The following is a 21,413-nucleotide window of genomic DNA, read 5'->3' on the forward strand; positions in this document are numbered from 1 at the left end:
AAGCTGACAGAGCTTTGGATGCATATTTAAAAAACATCCATGATCCTCTCTAAACAGAACGAATGAGGTTTGAATGACAGACCTTCAGTCAAAGTGAGGATACATCAAAGGTTTCTCCTGCATCAGGCACAGAATAACACAGCAGGCTTTAGCTTGCCTCCGATGCTATCGTGTAAAAAACGACATAGTAGGGCAGGATATCACTCAGTATGCCTCTATAAAGCACACCGCTAAAGGAGATTACAGAGCGGTGATTTCAAAGTCAGTAAATCCATTTCAAGGGTATTATTGCAATAATAAAGAAGCCAGAGTTGACGGAAATGCTCAGATGACATTTCTGTGGATAAATGTTATTTTGTTAAACCCAACCTAGGAGTTACTTGACTTTTCACATATTCTAGATGCTCTCACATCTACTAGAGTTCGATTGACCACTTTTTGAATATGTAATAAACCCTGTCTTCTCTTAACAGTGGTGTCAGGTGGAACCCAAAAGAAATTCCTTGAATGAGGTCCCTGTAAAAAAGACCACTCCTTTTTTATTTTTTTTTATTTTTTACTTTTTTGGGTAATCCTCATATACCATTATTGGAAGTCTTGATGGGAAACTGGTAACCTTTGCGCTGTTTGGTCGTCCTGATCCGGCCCTTGTTGTTATGCATGACCAAAAGTGGGATAGGTAGGTGCACCACTGGAAAATCCCGGCCTGCCTCCTTTCGCTGGACGCAGAAAAGGCTTTCGACCGGGTCGACTGGACCTTCCTACGGGCGGTCCTCACGAAACTTGGCCTTGGCCCTATCATGATCTCCAGGTGCATGGCCCCTTACCTTGGGCCGCAGGCCAGAATTCGGGTCAACGGTCAGCTGACATCGCCGCTCTTGATCCACAGGGGCACGAGGCAGGGATGCCCGCTTTCGCCGCTCCTGTTCGCTCTTGCGGTCGAGCCATTGGCGGAGCTGATTAGGCGCACTCCTGATATCCATGGTATCCCCCACGGAGGGCGCTCTAACAAGGTTGCGCTATTTGCGGACGACCTGATTCTTACTCTTACGAATCCTCGGGTCTCCCTCCCAGCGGTGCACGAAACCCTCTCACTGTTTGAGCAGGCGTCCGGCCTTAAAATTAATCATACCAAATCTTGGGCGCTTAACCTCACCATCCCCGAAGAGGAGGTCTCCCTCCTGAAGGGGGTCACACCCTACCGTTGGGCGGATGACCACATTCAATATCTGGGTCTAGACCTCACACCCCACCTCGACTCGTGGTCCCCGAGGAACTGGGCCTCTTGCCGCAAGGAAGTCCTGGCGGACCTGCGGAAATGGAAGCCTTTGATTTCCTGGCTGGGGCGGCTCAACGCTGTCAAGATGTCGATCCTCCCCCGCATCCTGTATGTCTTCCAGTGCCTCCCCACCCCGATCCCGATTCACTGCATCAGAACCCTCCAACGCGACCTCACGTCCTTCATATGGGGGGGCAAGCGGCCCCGGTTCTCCCAGAAAGTCCTCATGGAGCCGAGAGACAGGGGTGGACTGGCCTGCCCGAATCTCCTCCACTACTATTGGGCGGCGCATCTCCGGTTCGTGATCGAATGGGGTGCACGCGAAAGCGACAAGCACTGGTTCCACATGGACCGAGTGGTCACGGGACGCACCATATGGGACCTACCATGGCTACCGCGTGTGGCGCGCTCCAGAAGTGCATATATGGCGGTCCCCACAAGGACGGTTCTTGAAGTATGGGACAGAGTGGCAGTGCCCAAGGGCCTCACCACGTTCCCCTCTCCGCACACCCCCATTGCAGGTAACCCGCACTTTCCCCCTGCAGCCCAGACCAGGGCCTTCGAGAGTTGGACTCAAGGAGACTGCAGGGTCGTAGGAGATCTTTTTCTTGGTGGGTCGCCTAAATCGTGGCTGGACTGCAGAGACGAATTTGGCCTTCCTCTCACCGCTAGCTTACAATATGCGCAGCTACGCCACTGGCTCTCGGGGGACGACATGTATCAGGCTGCTACCAGGGCATACACCCCGTTTGAGAAGTTGGCACGCTCTCTCGGGGGATTGAAACGGCTCATCTCCCAGATCTACAACATATTGCAACACCCCGTCGCTCCGCCTGCGCATCCTTATCAGAGGCAGTGGCAGTCGGTGACTGGCGCTGATATCACGCCATCTCAATGGACTCGGCTCTGGAACGACATCCCCAAAATCTACCGCAGCATCCCACAGAGGGAAAACGCGTACAAGATGCTAACACAATGGTACTACACTCCCCTGAGACTCAGCAAAATGTTCCCCACTTCCTCGCCACTGTGCTGGAGGTGTGGCACTGCGACTGGTGACTTCGTACACATCTGGTGGTCGTGCCCTACCCTAGCTGTCTTTTGGAAGGAGGTCCTTAGTCACATTAAGAAGGTGCTGGGTTTTCCCCTCCCTGAAGAGGTTTGCACACTCCTGCTGGGCATTCGACCCCCCACACTTAGGGCCCTCACGCGCAGCGACTGGATCCTCTCCCTTCACATGTTGGGCGCAGCCAGGCAACTCATTGCTCTATACTGGAAGCGGACTGAGGCACCGCCGATAGCCTCTTGGTTCGTGCGCCTCTGGCACGTCCTGACTATGGAGCTACTCACGGTGCGGATACAATCACGGGGGATACGCTTCAAGGCAGTGTGGGACCCTCTCGTGCGCTACCTGTGCTCCATCAGTTATGCCCGCCACATGCCTCCCAGGCTCCACGCCCTGCAATTGTTTGAGGATGCCCTCATCCCTGCTGACCCAAACAGGCTAGCCACCTAATCGCTTCCCCCAGTGCCGATTTGCGCTTTCCATCCCATATTGGCGACTGCAGTCACGCCCCCCGGATCCCTCTCCACCTCGCTACTACTCACTCCTCTTCTGACTTTTCTTCTTTCCTACTTGCCACTCTGGCTTCCACCCCTCTTTGGGGCTGTTCGGCCCCTGTTGGGCCTTTGAAAATGTGGCACCATTGCTCTATCTTACGTACGCACCTCCCCCGCACACCGACACATTGCCGTCATCTGACCACCTCTTGTTATACTCTCCCCTAAGCCACGCGGCCGGCCCCTCCAGGGGTTGTAGGCAGAGCGCTGTGTTAACGGTTCCACCTCCCCCGGTTAATACTGCTCACTGGTCTTTTTTTTCTCTGCGCGGCCGGCCCTGAAATGGGGTTGTAGGCTTATCGCTGTGTTCACAATAAAAACAGATTTGAACAAAAAAAAAAAGTGGGATAGGTGAACCTACTCCCTCAAGTAGCCACTGCTTTCCCATCCATACTCCGTTTCACAGTTTTACTGGTGCCCCGTGCTACTTTGGAGTCAAGGGAACCGGCAAGGCTCCAGATAAATCATTGGAAAACCAATCAACTGTGTTGCCATGCCTCGAGGGCCACCCAGATTCTAACCAAACTTGTGGGATCGCATGCCAAGTCGGACTTACTGGTAAGGATGATTTGTCGTAAGCAGCATGGGAAGGTGGGAGGGGCTATGTCCTTCCAAGCTCTACATATTTCTCGCCTTGCAAGGAGGATGACATAAAAGACAAGTTTTGTAGAGGGGTCATTGATGTTATAGCCCATACCCAGCCCCGTCAGGATGGTAGTTGTAGTTATTACCAAGGGGACCCCTAGAACCTCTCCCAGGAAATCGGTGATTTTCTCCCAGTAACCTTTCAATTCGGGACAGTCAGCAAACATGTGAACATCGTCAGCTTCCGGATAGCTACATCTCGGGCAACAATGCTCTAGCTTGGTGATCTTCACTAATTTCTTAGGAGTTATATAAACCCGATACATAGTATATAGATGATTTCTTTTTAACGTTGCGGGTTTAACTACTGAATGTAGAATAGCAAAGGAGTCAAGCCACCAGTTTCTAATGTTAATAATATCCGTACTTAACTTATTCATCCAGAGTTTTTCCAATTCAGGTTCAGTTACATCCTCCTCCTCAAGCATCGATGTATACCAGTATGCAATTTGACTCTTCCACCTTCCTCTTCTAGTTACAGCGTCGAATCTTGGGTTTGGGGTTTTGTTGCCCTCCCTTCTGGTTGACCACCAACCAGACAGCTGGTAGTACTTGAACCTGGTGAGTGATCCCTCTGTCAAATTGGAGAGAGCGTCCCATGTCAGGAGCTGGGTTCCTTCCTGTAGGTCCCCCCAGTGTTCCAGTCCTGCTGCCTTCAGTGGTTGAGACAGTTGGTCGTCAAGACAGGCTGGTGTCCCAGGGGAATCCCATATCGGGGCCTGCTCTGCATAGTAGGGGATATTAGGCCTCTTCCTGACAAATACCCAGTTTCTGATCGCGGTCCCCAGAGTCTTAAGCCTGACCTTCTTGAAGAATTTTGGGTCCCCAAACTTAAACAAGAAAGAGTCCTGTCCCTGGGGGATATCCTGCAATAGTGCCAGAAATAATAAACCCATGGAGGTTTGGTCAGTTTTGCCGGCCATAAGTCTAAAATGTTTGAAGTGAAAGGCATGGCAGTAGATGTGTAGGTCAGGGAAGGCTAATCCTCCAGTCTTTAAGCTTCTTCTAAGCTTCTTCCAAGCTATTCGAGGGGCTTTCGTGTTCCAGATAAAGGATCCCAATTTCCCTTGTAGCTTCTTAATTGTTATCAAGGGAAAGGATAAGGGTATTGAATTAAATAGAAATGTGATTTTAGGGAGGATAATCATTTTGAGTAGGTTCACCCGCCCAAAGATATTTAATGGGAGAGATGACCAGCGATGAAGTAAGGCTGTAGTATCTTTTATAACCCTGTCCAGATTGACTTTTGGGATGTCCTCAATTTTTTTGACTAAGTGTACTCCCAGATATCTCATTTTTGTCCTACAACCTGCCGTGGCTACCCCCTGATTCCATTCCATGATCTCAGTTTTATCCTTGTTGATTGAATACCCAGAGATCTCGCCAAAACTTTCTGCTAGTTGTATTAGTCTAGGAATGGCTGCTCCCGGGTTTGAGGTGTACATCAACAGGTCGTCAGCATAGAGTGCAAATTTTAATTCCAGGTCAGCAATCTTAAATGATTTGATAAGAGGGTCCGATCTAAGTAAGCAAACAAAAGGCTCAATATACAAGTCAAATAAAAGAGGGGATAGGGGACAGCCCTGTCTGGTTCCTCGAGCTATACATATCTGATCTGTGAGAGAGCCATTGACTAAAATTTTAGCTAGTGGTGCATGGTATAGGGATTTAATCGCGGTTATAAAATTAACGGGAAAACCGAATTTTGCCAGAGCCAGCCATAGATATTCCCACTATACCTGGTCGAATGCTTTAGCAGCATTGACAGCTACAATAGTCAGGGGCAGCTTTTTCTCAATGGCGACATCTATTGCAGCAATGACTTGGAAAGTTAATTCATTGAGTTGCCGCTCAGGGATAAACCCCCTTTGGTCACAGTGGACAATGGATTTGATTGTCTTGGCCAGTCTTGTTGCTAATACCCCTGCGAAGATCTTATAATCTACATTTAGTAGAGAGATAGGTCTATACGACTCTACCTTGCGAGGATCTTTATTCTGTTTCAGTATTAGAGTGACTGTGGCCTCCGCCCAAGACTTAGGAGCCAGCTCTCCCCGTAGCAGGATTTCATTAAATAATATCGTTAAGCTTATAACAATTTGATCTATAACGGTCCTGTACAGCTCTACCGGAAGCTCATCGGGACCTGCCGCTTTGCCATTAACCATTTTTAAGGTCTGAGCCCTTACCTCTCCTTCCCTTATCTCGGAGCTAAGGAAAGATCTGTCTGCCTCTGATAATTCGGGGAGCTGGACTTTACTTAACCAGTTTCCAGCCTGTCGTCCACTCTGGGGCAGAGTAGTGCTATACAGGGATTGCATATGGGTTTTGACTTCCTCTCTAATGAGATCATCATCGTATGTGGTTTCCCCTGTACTGGCCTTGGATAAGCTATCGATCTGATTCCTAGTTTTATCCACTCGGGTCTTCCACGCCAGGAGACGACCACATTTCTCCCCGTATGAGAAGGATTGGAGTTTACTCGCATCCCACCTGTGCTTCAAGGTTCTGTCTAGCTCTGCTTGATATTCCGCCCGTAGGATATCGAGTTCTTTTTGTAGAGTGAGTCTAGTCTCTAACTGGCCTAAGGAAGCCTTCTGGAGTTCCTGTTCCTTTAATTTAAGTCTCAGAAGTTGGTCTTCCTTCTTCTCTCTTGAAAGCTTATTCCTCCTAATCGTCAGGGTGCTCAACCAGCCTCTTATGAAGACTTTATATGTTTCCCAGACTATCTGTTTGCTTGCTGACCCAACATTGGTCCTAAAAAACTCTTCTGACTGAGTTGCCAGATCTTGCTTAACTGCCTCTTCCAGAAGGAGTGTTCTGTCTAAGGTCCACCTTCTCTGCTGGATCTGCTGTTTAAGTCGAATTACTATCTCGACAGCAGAATGATCGGACAGGATAGCCGGGGCGTAAGATATGGTGTCTACTGCCGAAAAAAGGGTTTTATCGAGTAGAAAAAAATCTATCCTTGAGTGATGACCATGTCTTCTGCTATAAAAAGAATATTCCCTTTTCCCTGTGTTTTTGAGCCTCCAGATATCTATGAGGTAAAAATCCCTCATAATGTTCTTGAGTTCCAGTCTGGACTTTTGGGGAGGAGTGAATCTAACTTTGGAGGTGCGATCTAGATCTTTATCAAATATCAGATTAAAATCACCCCCTATAATTACCGGTCCGTCCGTCTCTACTAGGCTGTTTTTTAGTTTCGTGAGGGCCCCTGGCGCGTCCTGATTAGGCCCAAATTAAACTGCACAAGTGAGGGGAGTTTGTCCTGCTGTTAACGAAGCCACCAACCATCTCCCAGAATGGTCCGTTTCGCACCTCGATACCCTAATCCCTGCATTAGCTCTGATTAATATAGCCACCCCTCTTGTGCTACCACTTTGTTCAGAACAGAGAATATCCTGGATCCACCTACATTTTTTAAATGCCGTCTTACATTCTGCTTTCTCTAGGTGTGTCTCCTCCAGTAGGCAAATGTGTGCTCCTGAATTGTATAAATAATCTGTTACCCTGTGTACCTTTCTCCTATCCCTCAATCCATTTACATGCCAACTAAAAACTTTTAACTTATGTGTCATATTGGCCATAAGAACCGATTTCTAGAGAAAAAGGCGCGTACCAGCGCCCAGTAAGTATAGTGTTCTGTTATATATATGAGGATTATTTTTTCCATTTTTTCAACCTTGCCACCCCCCAGCTTCCCACCCACCCCCCCGAGGAACACCCCCCATACCTGTTTTGGCGATCATGTCGCCATGTGAGAGCTCTCCGTACCCAGTCGGATACTCCCTCCAAAAATAACAAAAGGTAGGCACCAAAAATGTGATTCTACTTTAAGTGTGTATACCTATATGGATAAGCTCAGCTTACCCTTTTTTGTGCAAAAATGATATATTTATTTGTTTGTTTACTTTATTAAAAAAAATTCTTTTTTTTTTTTTTTCTTCTTTCCTCCCCCTGCTCCTTTTTTAGGTCTCGCCTGTCGATGCGCATGCGCATCGAGCTTGCGAGACTATGGGGGCTTATCCACTCTTTATCCAACTTGCAAGGAATCGTGGCGATTCCTTGCAGTGCCCGTGACTTTTAAGCTCAATGCGCATGTGCATTGAGCTTAAAAGCGCGTGCACAGCCGCCCGCATTCCTCCGACACCTTTGAAGTGAAGCTTAGCTTCACTTCAAAGGCCCGGCTTCTTCACACCCACATGCCGCTCTGCCCCGCTCCGCCCCCTCCCCTGAGTCATCCTGCCTGCCCAGACTTCTCCTCCCCCCTACTTACATCCCGCTTTCACTTGTTAACTTTACCGCTGTCCGGGTGGTTCCATGTTATTTCTTTAACTACCTGCTCGTGACTGCCCGTCCTCGTGCTGGCACTGTGCTTTCCTCTGTGAACTTTAGGACTTCTCCATATAACTGTGGCATTCCAGAAATTCGTCATTGGAACGCAACGTGCAACGCATTGACCCGACGTTGCTCTTTGATTGCGCACCTAGAAACCTTGACGCGCAAACCAGCTTCATTCTCCTTGGCTGACACACCCAGCAGCCTTTACAGACGGACAACAGCGTGTACAACAGCTTTGTGCCAATACTAACGTGCACACCAGCTTTGTATCCATTTTATGTACACAGCAGCTCCATGCTCTATCGCTCACGCGCACAGCGACGCTGTGTGCACTTTAATGCTCATTCGCTGGCACGCACAGCACATTTGTGCAAGTATTTGCATGTCTACCCTGCAATCCTTTCGCTGATACGCACAGCTTGATTTTAAAATTGTGTGTATAAGTTACAGTTCACTCGCTGATGCACACAGCAACTCCGCGGCGCTGACGCGCACAGTTGGATTTTAAATTGCGTGCCTACTTTACAGTTTACTCACTGATGCGCACAGCAGCTCCATGCTTTCTTGCAGACTCGCACAGCAGTGCCCAGTGCAGACTTTTACGTTCTTTCGCTGACACGCAGAGCACTTTTGTACAAGTATTTGGTCGTCTACCCTGCAATCTTTTCGCTGATACGCACATCTTGATTTTAAAACTGCGTGTCTAGTTTACAGTTCACTCGCTGATGCGCACAGCAACTCTGCTGACGCGTTTAGCTGGATTTTAAATTGCGTGCCTACAGTACAATCGCACAACACTTTAGTACAAGTATTGCGTGTCTACTCTGCAATCTTTTCGCTGATGCGCACAGCAACTCTGAGTGCAGTCTCTTTCAATCGCTGACACACACAGCACGTTCCCATCTAATTGTGTGTATACAGTACAACATATTATATCCTATGTCTTCATTAACAATATAGTGTATCTGTACTGAATATATATCCAGCATTTCAGACTGCATTTCAGAGCTTTTAGAAATGTTTATGGCTTTTTTTTTTTTAAATTCTTTAGCATTGGCTACAGGAAACAAAAATGCTAAAGATTTACAAAAAAAAACCATAAACAATTCTAAAAGCACTAACTCTAATGCTGCGAGACCTATTGCATTTTCAATGCTTGTTTTAAATTAAATTTATTTTCCCATCTCCCGATATGTGTGATGTTTTTTTCCCCCTTTTTTTTTTTTTTTTTTTTCTTTATGCTACTCCGGGAGGGATAATAGGGGCAAGAGCCGTAAGGATAAGCTATGATACTTAGAGCCCTAAGATGCTTTGTGACATTTGATCAAGACCACTCCTGAGAGCGAAGTACATCATCAACCATGTTCCCAAATACATGATTCGACACCTACTCAGTGGTGTAACAATAGCCCCCGCAGCCCCTGACTCCAGCAGCACCCTCCAGCACTATGCACGGACACCAGTTGAGAGCTCCTGACTGGTTCCGAAGCATGGGGGGCCATCTCCATTTGCTTTGCAGGTGCGCCCCCTCCTGACTTGTTACACAACTGCACCTACTGCTATAAATAAGAGCTTGTCTTGGGAGTTGGTGTTTTCCTCACAAGATTACAGTTTGGATTGGCTCTATTGTGAGTATGCTCGTCCGCATAGAGGTTTATTGGCATCAGAAAGTGTACCTACCCAAGGTTGTTTTTCAAAACTTCACTTATGCATGAGTCTGTCAGCCTGGCTTTCTACGATGGCTTCTTGCACCTCTGTAGTCCCTAATCAGCCTTGCTGTTCTCATATTCTGGATGCATCAGGCGGTTACAGGATCAGTTTCCCACAATAAAATTGGCATTTTAAGTTGTAGACTCGATAATTCTTGCAGAACTGAAGGCCAGTTTAGAAGCTGAAACTTCTGTTCGAGGCATATGAGCTGCAGATTGCACACTGTGCATAGATGGCCACCTAGTGTTGGGCCCGGATGTTTGCAGTTGGTTTTTCTTGTAGAGAGTCTTTGGAAGTCACGGGATAGGTGACTCCTCCCTTGGGTGATACTGCGCATGGGCATCGGCTCCACCCCTAGATAGTTTTTTCCGCCACCGGGCTCGGATGTGGTTCCAGCGCTCCGCGTTGGAACCGATTTACCGCCGACGCGCAATCTTCATCGACATCAAGAAAATACTCTTCAATGCATTTTCCAGTCGACATAACTCTTCGACTCCAAGGACATCTATTCCGGTCGTCGAATACGGCCTTCTGGCCCAACTAGGCCTCGACTCCAGCTAATGGAAAGGAGGCCATTTAAAAGGTGTCCTCAATTTGGGTCGAAGTTTCCCCACACCGACCTCCACGAGGTCTGTAACCTCTGCCTCTCTCCGGAGCACGAGGCCAAGGACTGTTCATCCTGTGCCTCTTTCCGCTCCAAAAAGACTATCAGGGACCGGAGAGCCAGGTGAGCCATGGCTCAAAGATCTTCGGCTCCGGTTCCGGATGACATTTTCCAAGAAGGCGTCGACGTCCCAGAAGAACACGACGTCGACAGCGAATCGGAGGCAGAAGATTCAGATGTCGAGGACCTGACTCCAGCGCAGCGGGTCGTAAGAAAGATCGTCGACCCCCACACTTCCTCAACACCCACAAAAAAGGCTACAGTCACACCTCCGCCCTCGGGCTCGGGTACATACCGAGACAATACTTCCACGGCCCCACCTTCGGGCTCGGCCAAGAAGTCGATAAGGCCTTCGAGAGACTCTGGCTCGAGTCGACCCCGCTCGGTGCCGGCACACAATTACCGGCACAGAAAAAAAACATCTACTACTGCACCAAAGCCATCGGCGCCATAACACCCAGTTCCTTCGGCACCCAAGCCAACTTCGGAGCAACCAAAAGCTTCCGGCACCAAAAAACCACCAGATCCGAAGCACCATTTGGAGCTGAAAAAAGTGTCGGACTCGAAAAAGCACCCGAAATCGAAAAAGCCTTTGGATCCGAAAACGACACCGGCTTCCCCCGTAAAGGATAAAAGGTCAAAAGAGGCCGAAACGTCCTTCCACGCCGACAGGCCATACTCCTGAAAAATACTCGTTGGCTTCAGATCCAAAGCAAAAGACTCTTGTTAAAGACCCAAAGACTGGTCGATTGACACTATCAAAGAAACGACCACCAGAGGTGCCTGCACCAGCTCCAGCCCCAAAGAAGAAAAAGGACATGGCTACCTCACCTATGCATGTACCTCACCCAGCTCCTGCACCCACTCATCCACCCCATATTTCACCACCTCTCTCCCCTGTACCATCTAGCACACATGGGGATAATGGGGATGATGAATCAGACACAGGGCCAGTTGATCCCCCAGACTCACCAGACCCATGGTTAGATTACAATACACCGGACGTCCCAAACGTCCCACAAGACGATATATACCCGTCTAGGCCTTCACCACCAGAAGACAACATGGAGTTCAACCAGTTACTAATCAGAGCAGCACAATACCATGGGGTAGACATGCACTCCGATACAGTAGAGGAAGACCTCCTCCTGGACACATTTGACACTGCACAACGGTCTTCCACAATTTTGCCAATGCTCAAAGGGGTGGTTAAACATGCCCCTGAGGTTTTTAAAGACCCTGGCAGGACTAGAGTCATAAACCCAAGAGTGGAAAAGAAGTACAAGGCTGCACCATTTGACCCAGCATACATAAAGGGACCAGTTCCCCTCAACGCTCTAGTTGTATCCAACGCACGAAAGAGGGCTAACTCTCAGACATATGGGGAAGCTCCCCCACATGACAAGGAGTCTAAACTCCTTGATGCATCAGGGAAAACAACAGCCTTACAAGCAGCAAACATGTGGCGCATTGCTAACACGCAAGCTTTACTAGCCAGATACGATAGAGCACACTATGATGAGCTCAAGGACATTATGCAACATCTCCCTGATCAATTTAAGGATAGAGCTAATTCAAGAAGGCAAAATTATTACCAACACATCTATCCGCTGCGCACTAGATACAGCAGACACAGCCTCAAGAGCAGTCAATACTAGCGTTCTGCTGCGCAGGCATGCTTGGCTGCGTATATCCGGCTTTAAGCCAGAAGTCCAAAGTGCCATACTCAATAGACCATTCGATGAGCAACACTTATTTGGCCCTGAGGTAGATGTCTCACTCGAAAAATGAAAAAAGACACGGACACAGCAAAGTCTATGGGAGCACTGCAGTCGCAGGCTCCCAGACGTTCTTTTCGTAGCTCCACATATAGAGGTGCGAGCAGAGGGTACTCATCAGGCACACCATCCACAGGTTATAAAAGCCCCACTCAGTGTACCTACGGTAAGGGCTATCAAAGGGGAGGTTACCGCGGTAACAACAACAAAGGCAGAGGCAAGAATAACAACTCCCGCTCTGCCTCCACCCATACCCAATGACTCCCCTCCTCTTCCCCCACCCCATTCCACTCCTCTCGGTGGAAGAATACCGCAACACCTGTCAGCCTGGCAAGACATCACATCAGACAGGTGGGTGCTTCAAATAATTCAGTCAGGTTACTGTCTAGAACTAACATCTACCCCCCCAAACATACCACCCAAACAGCGTCCAATGTCACAAGATCATTTAACGCTGCTCAAACAAGAAGTACTTTCTCTACTGCAGAAAAATGCAATAGAGATAGTTCCAAAACATCAACGGAACAAGGGAGTATATTCCCTGTACTTTTTGATTCCAAAAAAGGACCGATCTCTGAGACCCATTCTAGACCTCAGACCTCTCAACACTTACATACAATCAGATCACTTCCATATGGTCACACTTCAGCAAGTCCTCCCACTCCTGTTACAGGACGACTTTCTGGTCACACTAGATCTCAAAGACGCCTACTTTCACATCCCAATTCATCAGGCGCACAAAAAGTATCTAAGATTTGTGCTGGAAGGACAGCACTACCAGTTCAAGGTACTCCCATTCGGAGTAACCACATCGCCAAGAGTGTTCACCAAATGTCTAGCAGTGGTGGCAGCACACCTAAGAAGACCGCACATACACGTCTTCCCATATCTAGACGACTGGCTCATAAAGGCACAGTCATACAACCAATGTGTACAGCACGCTCACAATACAATACTGTTACTTCACAACTTAGGCTTCACAGTAAATTACACCAAGTCACATCTGCTGCCGTCTTACACACAACAATACCTAGGAGCTACAATCAATACTCAACTAGCACGAGCTTATCCCTCTCCAGCAAGAATAACAAGTGTGCAAACTCTCCTAACAAAGTTCAAATCACAACACTCGCTTCCAGCTCGAGTGTTTATGCAACTCATAGGGATGATGGCATCTTGCATATTCATAGTACCTCACGCAAGACTGCAAATGCGTCCGCTTCAAGAATGTCTAGCACGTCAATGGAACCAGGCTCTGGGTCAGTTAACAGACCTAGTGTTGGTAGACAGTCGGACTCATCGCTCTCTGCAATGGTGGAACACAAAAAACCTATCAAAAGTTCCTAGAGCCAGTTCCACAAATTACACTAACAGCAGACGCATCGCTCTCCGGCTGGGGAGCCCACTTACTGCATCACACCACGCACGGAAAGTGGACACCAATGCAAAAACGACTCCATATCAACCATCTAGAGCTATTAGCTGTTTTTCTAGCTCTAAAAGCATTCCAAAGACAAGTGGTAAACAAGACTGTTTTAGTCCGCACAGACAATATGACAGCCATGTATTACATAAACAAACAAGGAGGGACACACTCTCTGCAGCTCTCTCAACTAGCTCAGCAGATAAGGAGGTGGGCTATACCTCAGAACATCTTTCTGATAGCCCAACACGTGCCAGGGGTCCAGAACACCATGGCAGATCTGTTAAGTCGGCAGACCGAGCAGATGTACGAATGGGAACTTCATCCACAAGTTCTTCATCCGTTCTTTCAGGTGTGGGGTCAACCTCAGATAGACCTCTTCGCCACCCACGACAACGCAAAATGCCCACACTTCGCCGCCAGATACCCACACCCTTTAGCCAAAGGCAATGCGATATGGATGAACTGGTCAGGACTATTTGCGTACGCTTTTCCTCCTCTACCAATGATTCCTTTACTAGTACGCAAGATGCAACAACACTCGCTAACGGTTATACTAGTAGCTCCAACGTGGGCCAGACAACCGTGGTACACCACACTGCTACAGCTATCTGTGGTACCACACCAAAAACTAAACCTATCCCCACATCTTTTAACTCAGAACCATGGAGAGATCAGGCACTCGGACCCAGCTCAGCTCAACCTTGCGATCTGGCTCCTGAAGTCCTAGAGTTTGGCTATCTTAAACTGCCTCAAGAATGTATGAATATTATCAAGGAGGCAAGGTGTCGCACCACCAGAGCATGTTATGCTGCTAAGTGGAAACGCTTTGCCATATACTGCCAAACCAACAAATTTAATCCATTGGATGTATCCATTCAACACATTATAGGCTACTTACTACATCTTCAAAAGTGTAATTTAGCCTACACATCTATCAGGTTGCACCTAGCTGCCATTGCAGCCTACTTACAAAACAGACAGCACCTGTCTCTCTTCAGAGTGCCAGCCATTAAAGCTTTTATGGAGGGTCTCAAAAGAATAATACCTTCAAGAATGCCACCTTCACCAGTGTGGAACTTAAACATAGTGCTCACACGTCTCATGGGACCTCCATTTGAACCCTTACACAAATGCGAATTGCAATTTCTCACATGGAAAGTGGCTTTCCTAGTAGCCATTACTTCCTTAAGAAGAGTTGGTGAAATGCAAGCATTTACCATCCAAGAACCTTTTCTGCAAATGCATCACAATAAGGTGGTTCTTCGTACAAACCCTAAATTCCTACCAAAAGTAATTTCACCGTACCATCTAAACCAATCTGTGGAACTGCCAGTTTTCTTCTCGCAGCCACAAACAGTCGCAGAAAGAGCTCTGCACACCTTAGATGTCAAAAGAGCACTACTCTACTACATAGAGAGAACACAAAGCTTTAGGAAAACAAAACAGCTTTTTGTATCTTTTTCACCACCACATAAAGGCAACCCAATTTCAAAAACGGGTATTGCCAGGTGGATCGTTAAGTGTATCCAAATATGTTATCAGAAAGCTAAGCTTACACTAACAATTCCTCCAAGAGCCCATTCTACAAGAAGAATAGGGGCTTCCATGGCAGTCCTAGGGAACATTCCCTTAGAAGACATCTGCAAAGCAGCTACATGGCTTACACCGCACACATTCACAAAACACTATTGTGTAGATGTGCAAACAAAACAACAAGCTACTGTAGGCCAAGCTGTACTTAAAACACTATTTCAAACAACTGCAACAGATACAGGTGGTCGCCGCTAGTGTGGGTGCTATATAATCTATGCACAGTGTGCAATCTGCAGCTCATATGCCTCAAACGGAAAATGCTACTTACCAGTATACATCTGTTCTTGGCATGTAGAGCTGCAGAATTGCACACGCCCACCCGCCTCCCCGGCTACTTTTATCCGTTCCAGTGTTATTAACATTAGATACAAACACACATGGTCATCACTATCTCTTAGCTCCATCACTTCCCTAATGGCGAAAAACAATCTGGGGATGTAGCCGATGCCCATGCGAGGTATCGCCCAAGTGAGGAGTCACCTATCCCATGACTTCCAAAGACTCTCTACAAGAAAAACAAACTGCAAACATCCGGGCCCAACACTAGGTGGCCATCTATGCACAGTGTGCAATTCTGCAGCTCTACATGCCAAGAACAGAAGAACCCTTTAAATACCTTCTTTAAGTACCCTCAAATATAATTTATTGTTTATAAACCTGTTGTGCGAACAAGTTTCAATTCTTCCTCTAATTGTTTCCACTCTGTCTCTCCCATCTTCCTTTTCCCTACTGGTCAGGCTGGCAGGCAGAGGGATTGTTTTCATAGGCTACTGAAACACTGTATTTTATTTTATTTGCATCTATACAGGGCTATGTTCCCATTACCAGGCCCAAAGTGTTTATGTCAGACCAAATAAACAATTGGCTTTGCACTGTTCAACCAAAAAATTGTATTCAACAATAGGACATTGTTGATATCAATTACTATTGATTATAAGAAAGTCACAAACTTCATATGGTTCCATTGACATATCCAACCCTATCTGGTAACTATACAGTTTGAAATATGAGTCCCTCTGAACCTTTCGTTTGCAATAATGTAAGGTTATCTAAAAGAACAGTACCTTGCTGCAGCATCGGTCGTTTGATCCTAAAGATTTTATTTTTGCTGTCATTTTTATTTTCCTGATTGAGTTTTTGGCCCACCTCTATCGTTATTTTTTTATCTTGACTTTTAAGTCTGAATTCGCATATGCATTATCATTTTCGCTTTACTTGGTTTATTTGTTGCATTGTGTAATATTTTTATTTCATAGAGTGTTTAGTTTTCATATATTGCTGCATCTCCTTTCTCTGTTTACATGCACCTCTCTTCTATGTCAGCGCACTTCTAAGGCTGAGGCCGATGTAGTCACACAGATGGTGCATGTTGTGGGCACTCAATGTAGGAGCTCCCAAAACAAGGCCATTTCTGTTTTTGTTGACTCCCTGCCTCACCCTGTAGCTAGTGTGTAGACCATCGCTCATTCTCTGCCTATCTGCAACCAGTTCTAGATTTTTTTGAAGGTAAGATCTCTGCAATTGCCCAAAATGTTCTTCTTACTCCTTCACCTCCTAATGTCTCAAGCCTCCTGAAGGTAGCATCAAGATTCTTGATAGACATTCCACCTACATCTCTACCCAATCTTTGATCCAGGTTCAAATAGGTGCAAATGTTGGATATTTGCCCTCTGTCAATTACTAAGCTTCTCCAGGAAACCATAATTACCATTTCAGTATCCTTTAGTAAATGTTTACCAAATGCAGGGCTCAGTGCCTTTGTAGAAAAGGATGCCTTTTTGCCAAGGCTCATGCCCGATTTCAGACTGGCCATGCACTTGTCTTTTACTAGATGGCATTTGCTGTTGCCTTGATCTGGAGGATGTGGCAGTCTGTTGTAGCTGGAAGACAGGGTCTATAAACAAGAGTCTGAAGATACTCAAGTAGGTTTCTTATGTAATGTTCAACACTTATGTTAGGAAGATACAGTCATTCTACATCAATACATCATCCCTTTTATTTACACAGGGAACATTCAATTCAATACCATACCACTACACAGTTCTAATCCTTTAAAACCGGTCTGCAGGCTTTCAAAACCTCTTTTCACTCCATCCTGCTTGACTGCTTGCCTGACTTTGATGTGAGGGACTCTGCCCTTGATGGACTGCCTTCTTTCTTATCACAGCAATTTTATAATGAGAGAGTGATGATTCCACTGAGCATTTTAAATTTGGAAGACTCATCTAAGAAGAGTTAAATTGTAGAAGCCCTTGCTGTCTATAGTGGGAAGGTGAAAAAGATAAGCTGCTGTAGACCCTTAATGCATACACTTAAGTTTGTTACCGTGGGTGGATGTAACTTTTGCATTTGGGTAAGAAGGGGCTAGACCGTCAGCATATTTAAAGATACACAGGAATATTTAAGCTTTTTCTTTTAACTTCTTGTCTGTTACCCTTCTATAAGTGTAAAACCTGAATATGTGTGTTGTATTGGATTTGATTTTGTCGTTATGAGTTGGAAGGGTATTGGCTCTTGAGCTGCTGCATGATGATTTAATATGGTTAGCCTAGACAGCGCTGGACACTTACTGCTTGTGACCCAAGGGTCAGGGTAAGTTTGAAAACTGCCTCTCCTGCAAAGCCTCCATTCCACAGTTTGCCTTTGGAAGATTAAAAAAAAAATTAAAACATTCATTGAAACCTTGGAAGTGTGGATCATGCAGGAATCATTATTGATTTCCAGAGTGGTCTTTATTGAATGCATGATTGACCTGTCCGTCTCTTTGTCAGATCATATTGATATGTAAAGCTCCGGATAGCTCTTTATAGCTCGATGAGGATAGTATCTTCAGTCAATATAGGAAGGAGGGAGGATGATGGTAACAGTAACGATAGTCCTCTGTGGAGTAAATCAATATGTTTACTTCTGTGGACAGAGACAAGAATAATGATTAATGTGTTGGTCTGCCTATGATGGTAGTGAAATTGTTTGCCTTCATGTTTCTCTTTTTGAAATAGTTATGTTTTATGGGGAATATAGTTTTATTCACTGTGAGAGCAGCACATTTGGTTGTGTAGGATTGATATTCCCATACTGCAAGTGCTTGTACCTGTTCTTTTGAGAGATTTTCTACTGCGTGCTTTAATTTTGTAGTGACTTTAACTAAAAAATATATCAAGATCCAGCTTCTTTGCACATGGAATCTACTTCAATCGCATTAAATCCTGCAAGTCAAGTTAACGGGAAATTTTGGGCCAGACCTTACTGACCATATCTTATAAGGTTCTCTAGTCATGTGTTAAGGCACCTTTTAAAGCACTTAAAGTCACAGATATATAGATGGTTCTGAGCATATGAGGTGTGAATTACTGTTGAGTTGAACAGAGCCATGTGTTGCAGAGAGTGTAAGAGAATGTATTCCCAGATCACTGCCTTACCATGAGTTGGCAAGCCTTTAATATGTTAAGCTTTTATATTGGGATGGTGTGCCTTAAATATGATTTTGTACATATATATAAACTTTATCTATTTTTACAATGTGGTTTTTTTGCCAGGCTTTTTTCGAAACGGCAAGCATGATGAGGCAAGTTTCACATAAGCACATTGTCCTGCTCCATGGGGTCTGCATTGGTGATGTGGAAAGTAAGTTTTTATTTATCTTAATCATGCCATGATATACGTTAAGTCATAATTGCAATATTGAGTAGCTTTGAACTCCAAATATGTAACCCTCAACAATGTAGGTTTTACTTGGTATGTCTTACCTATTGCACCCTTATCATAATGGAACATTCAGTGGTAAAAGAGGTATCTGTGTGAAGATATTGATGAAGAGCACCATCAATACACCTGAATAACTAGCTTCCTCTGCATCATACAATTCAGTTGTTGATTGTGAAATCTATAAGTGCTGTCAATTCTGCTCCTCTCAGGCTTCTGGAGCTCTTAGAACATGACATCCGTCTGAGACCAAGGCACCCTTTCCTAATAAGAAATGAATATATTCTAGTGAAGTGCCAAAAAAGACAAACAAAAAGACTCAACCCAGGAGGGCACCCTGTGTCACACTGAAGTACAAAAAAGTGCAGTTGGCACACATAAAGAAGCAGATACTATCCCCTAACTAAACTAGTGATACTAAGAACATGCATTATAAGCTTGTAGTCTGTAATATCGAAGCAAATAAAGGAAGTAATACATTGACAAAAACTGCTTACCGCAGAGATCTCTAATCTGACAGAAAGCATTAGTCACAACAGCTCTCATGCATTCAACACAGTTAAGACACAAGATATGGCTGGTTATCACCATATTTTCTACAGTAAGCTGCAACACACAAATATACAACACTATACCTTAGCTAGACCCCAGCATACACTTTTAACAGAGCACAGACATTCCAAATAATTGAAGATTACCAAGTTCACAATAGTGTGCGGTGTAGAGTACACTTCATAACTGGTCTCGGCCCATGAATGTCACAACAAGCTTTTACAGAATGCATTTGGGTATGACTCTACTCACAGCAGCCCCCCTCTCAGTCAAAGCTATCTGACAAGATGAGGGAAAGTTGTCAATTAAGGCCCGACTTCTCGGTTGACCCTGAGCTTTGGCAGTCTCTGTGCCTCCCGAGTTTCTGGGAGCTGAAATGATCCCTGCCCAGTGCCAAGAATTTTATGAGGCCATCCACATCATATTTGGGTGGCCGCTGAGACACCTTCAGGTCCCACCAGTTCAGGAGGGGCCCCTATGTGTTTCCCGCTGGCAGGTCTGCCCTCGGCACTACTCTGTCCCCTTGGTGCCACAGATGGATCCAGTCCCACTGTCGACGTTCCTGGCATCGCCATCCCCATTCTTACCTCCGACTTCAACACAGATCGAAAGGGGCGCTGCTCAACTATGACACCGACTGGAGCCATCCCCTCTAGGCCAAAGCCTGAGCCCTATTCCTTTGGGCTAGGACTTTGGGAAGATTGGACTGAGCTACTGGGCCTTGTAGAATACCAGCCCCTAGATTCCACTATGGACTAATGTGAGGAGTTGGTGTATACTACAGGACTGGACACCTCCCAGGATACTGGCCTGGTCTCTCCTCTTACCGTGGGTGCAGAGGAAGGTGCCACATTAGCTATGGAGCTGAAGAGTGCGGCCAATGTCCCAGACCTTACGCTGCCCTCTGTGGCTGTTGAGAATTGCTTCTTATATTTAAAGAAGCCCTCACTGACATTTTGCTCGGGCCTGATCCAAGCCCTGCACAGGGGCTCCAGTGAACAGGATAATTGGCCGCCTCCATCCCTCCGCCCCGGGGGATCCCTCTTTCCTCACCCAACACCCCACCCAGAAGAGCTTGGTGGGCCAAGCCTCCACTTCCCAAGTAAATCCACCGGATAGGTAATCCAAAAGAATTGACACCTTGGGTAAGGAATTGTTTTCTTCCCCCAGCCTGGCATTGTGGTCTGTGAACACTACATGCCTTTTGGGGTGTTACTCCCATTCCCTTTGTGATTTGGTTGGGCAGGTGCTGCCCATGGTCCTGTAGGCCCTGGCCATACTCTCCAAGGCTATGGCTGATGGGAGAGACACAGCTATGTTCACAATTTGATGTGGGCTGGAAACTACCAACTTGCTTGGCTGAGTGGTTTCTTCATCAGTAGCTTTACAGAGCCACGTCTCGCTGAGAACAACTGGCTTTTCAGTGAATGTCCATGCCTCACTTATGGACATGGCTCCTGTTCTTCAGAGGTCTTCAAGGACAAGGGAGCTACGGCCAGGTCCTTGGGCCTTTCCATGGCCCGGTCAACCCCAGACTGCCGTTTGCTCCTTTCATATCCACGTAAGAGGCTTCCCGCATGTACCTACCTGCCCAGCCGCCATGGCACACAAGCTTCCCAGCCTCTGTGTGGCCAAGTGCATGGCACCTACAGACCCCTTGGGTCAGGCAGCCAGAGGTCAGCCCAGTTCACCGCTCCTCCGGCAGTCAAAACCACCAGGCCTTTTTGTATTCCCTCTGACATTCATGGGCAACCAGTGGGCTTTCAGAATACGCCATCACGTACACCACTGGAGATCAATAGCATCAGACTGCTGGGTTCTCTAGATTGCCTGAAGCGGCTACTCTCTCCCCTGTGTGACCACCAATCCACCTATGCCACCCATTTCTCCTTACTCTGACAGGAAGTGGCGGCTCTCTTGGCTCTCCAAAGCAGCCATACAGATGGTGCTGGCATCAGAAGGAGGTTGTGGTTGCTATTCCTGGTACTTTCTGGTGCCCAGGAAGGACGGAGGACTTTGTCCAATCCTAGACCTGTGCCCTCTCAATTTCTTTATGTGCACCTGCACTAGCCTTCTCTTGACGGAGCATAGAAAGGCTTT

The 21,413-nt window shown here is 46.5% G+C and overlaps 1 protein-coding gene across 4 annotated transcripts in view; it reads left to right on the forward strand.

Annotated features, from left to right (window-relative positions):
• Positions 1-21,413, forward strand: part of JAK1 (Janus kinase 1) — a 490,769-nt gene that overhangs the window by 332,331 nt on the left and 137,025 nt on the right. For all 4 annotated transcript variants that reach the window (XM_078669080.1, XM_078669071.1, XM_078669099.1 and 1 more), the window contains one exon: positions 18,596-18,683. In XM_078669080.1, coding sequence (XP_078525206.1) covers positions 18,596-18,683 — 88 coding nt within the window. The remainder of the gene's footprint in view (positions 1-18,595; positions 18,684-21,413) is intronic.

The sequence above is a fragment of the Lissotriton helveticus genome, chromosome 1_2 (genome assembly GCF_964261635.1).
Source record: "Lissotriton helveticus chromosome 1_2, aLisHel1.1, whole genome shotgun sequence".
Lineage (NCBI taxonomy): Eukaryota > Metazoa > Chordata > Amphibia > Caudata > Salamandridae > Lissotriton > Lissotriton helveticus.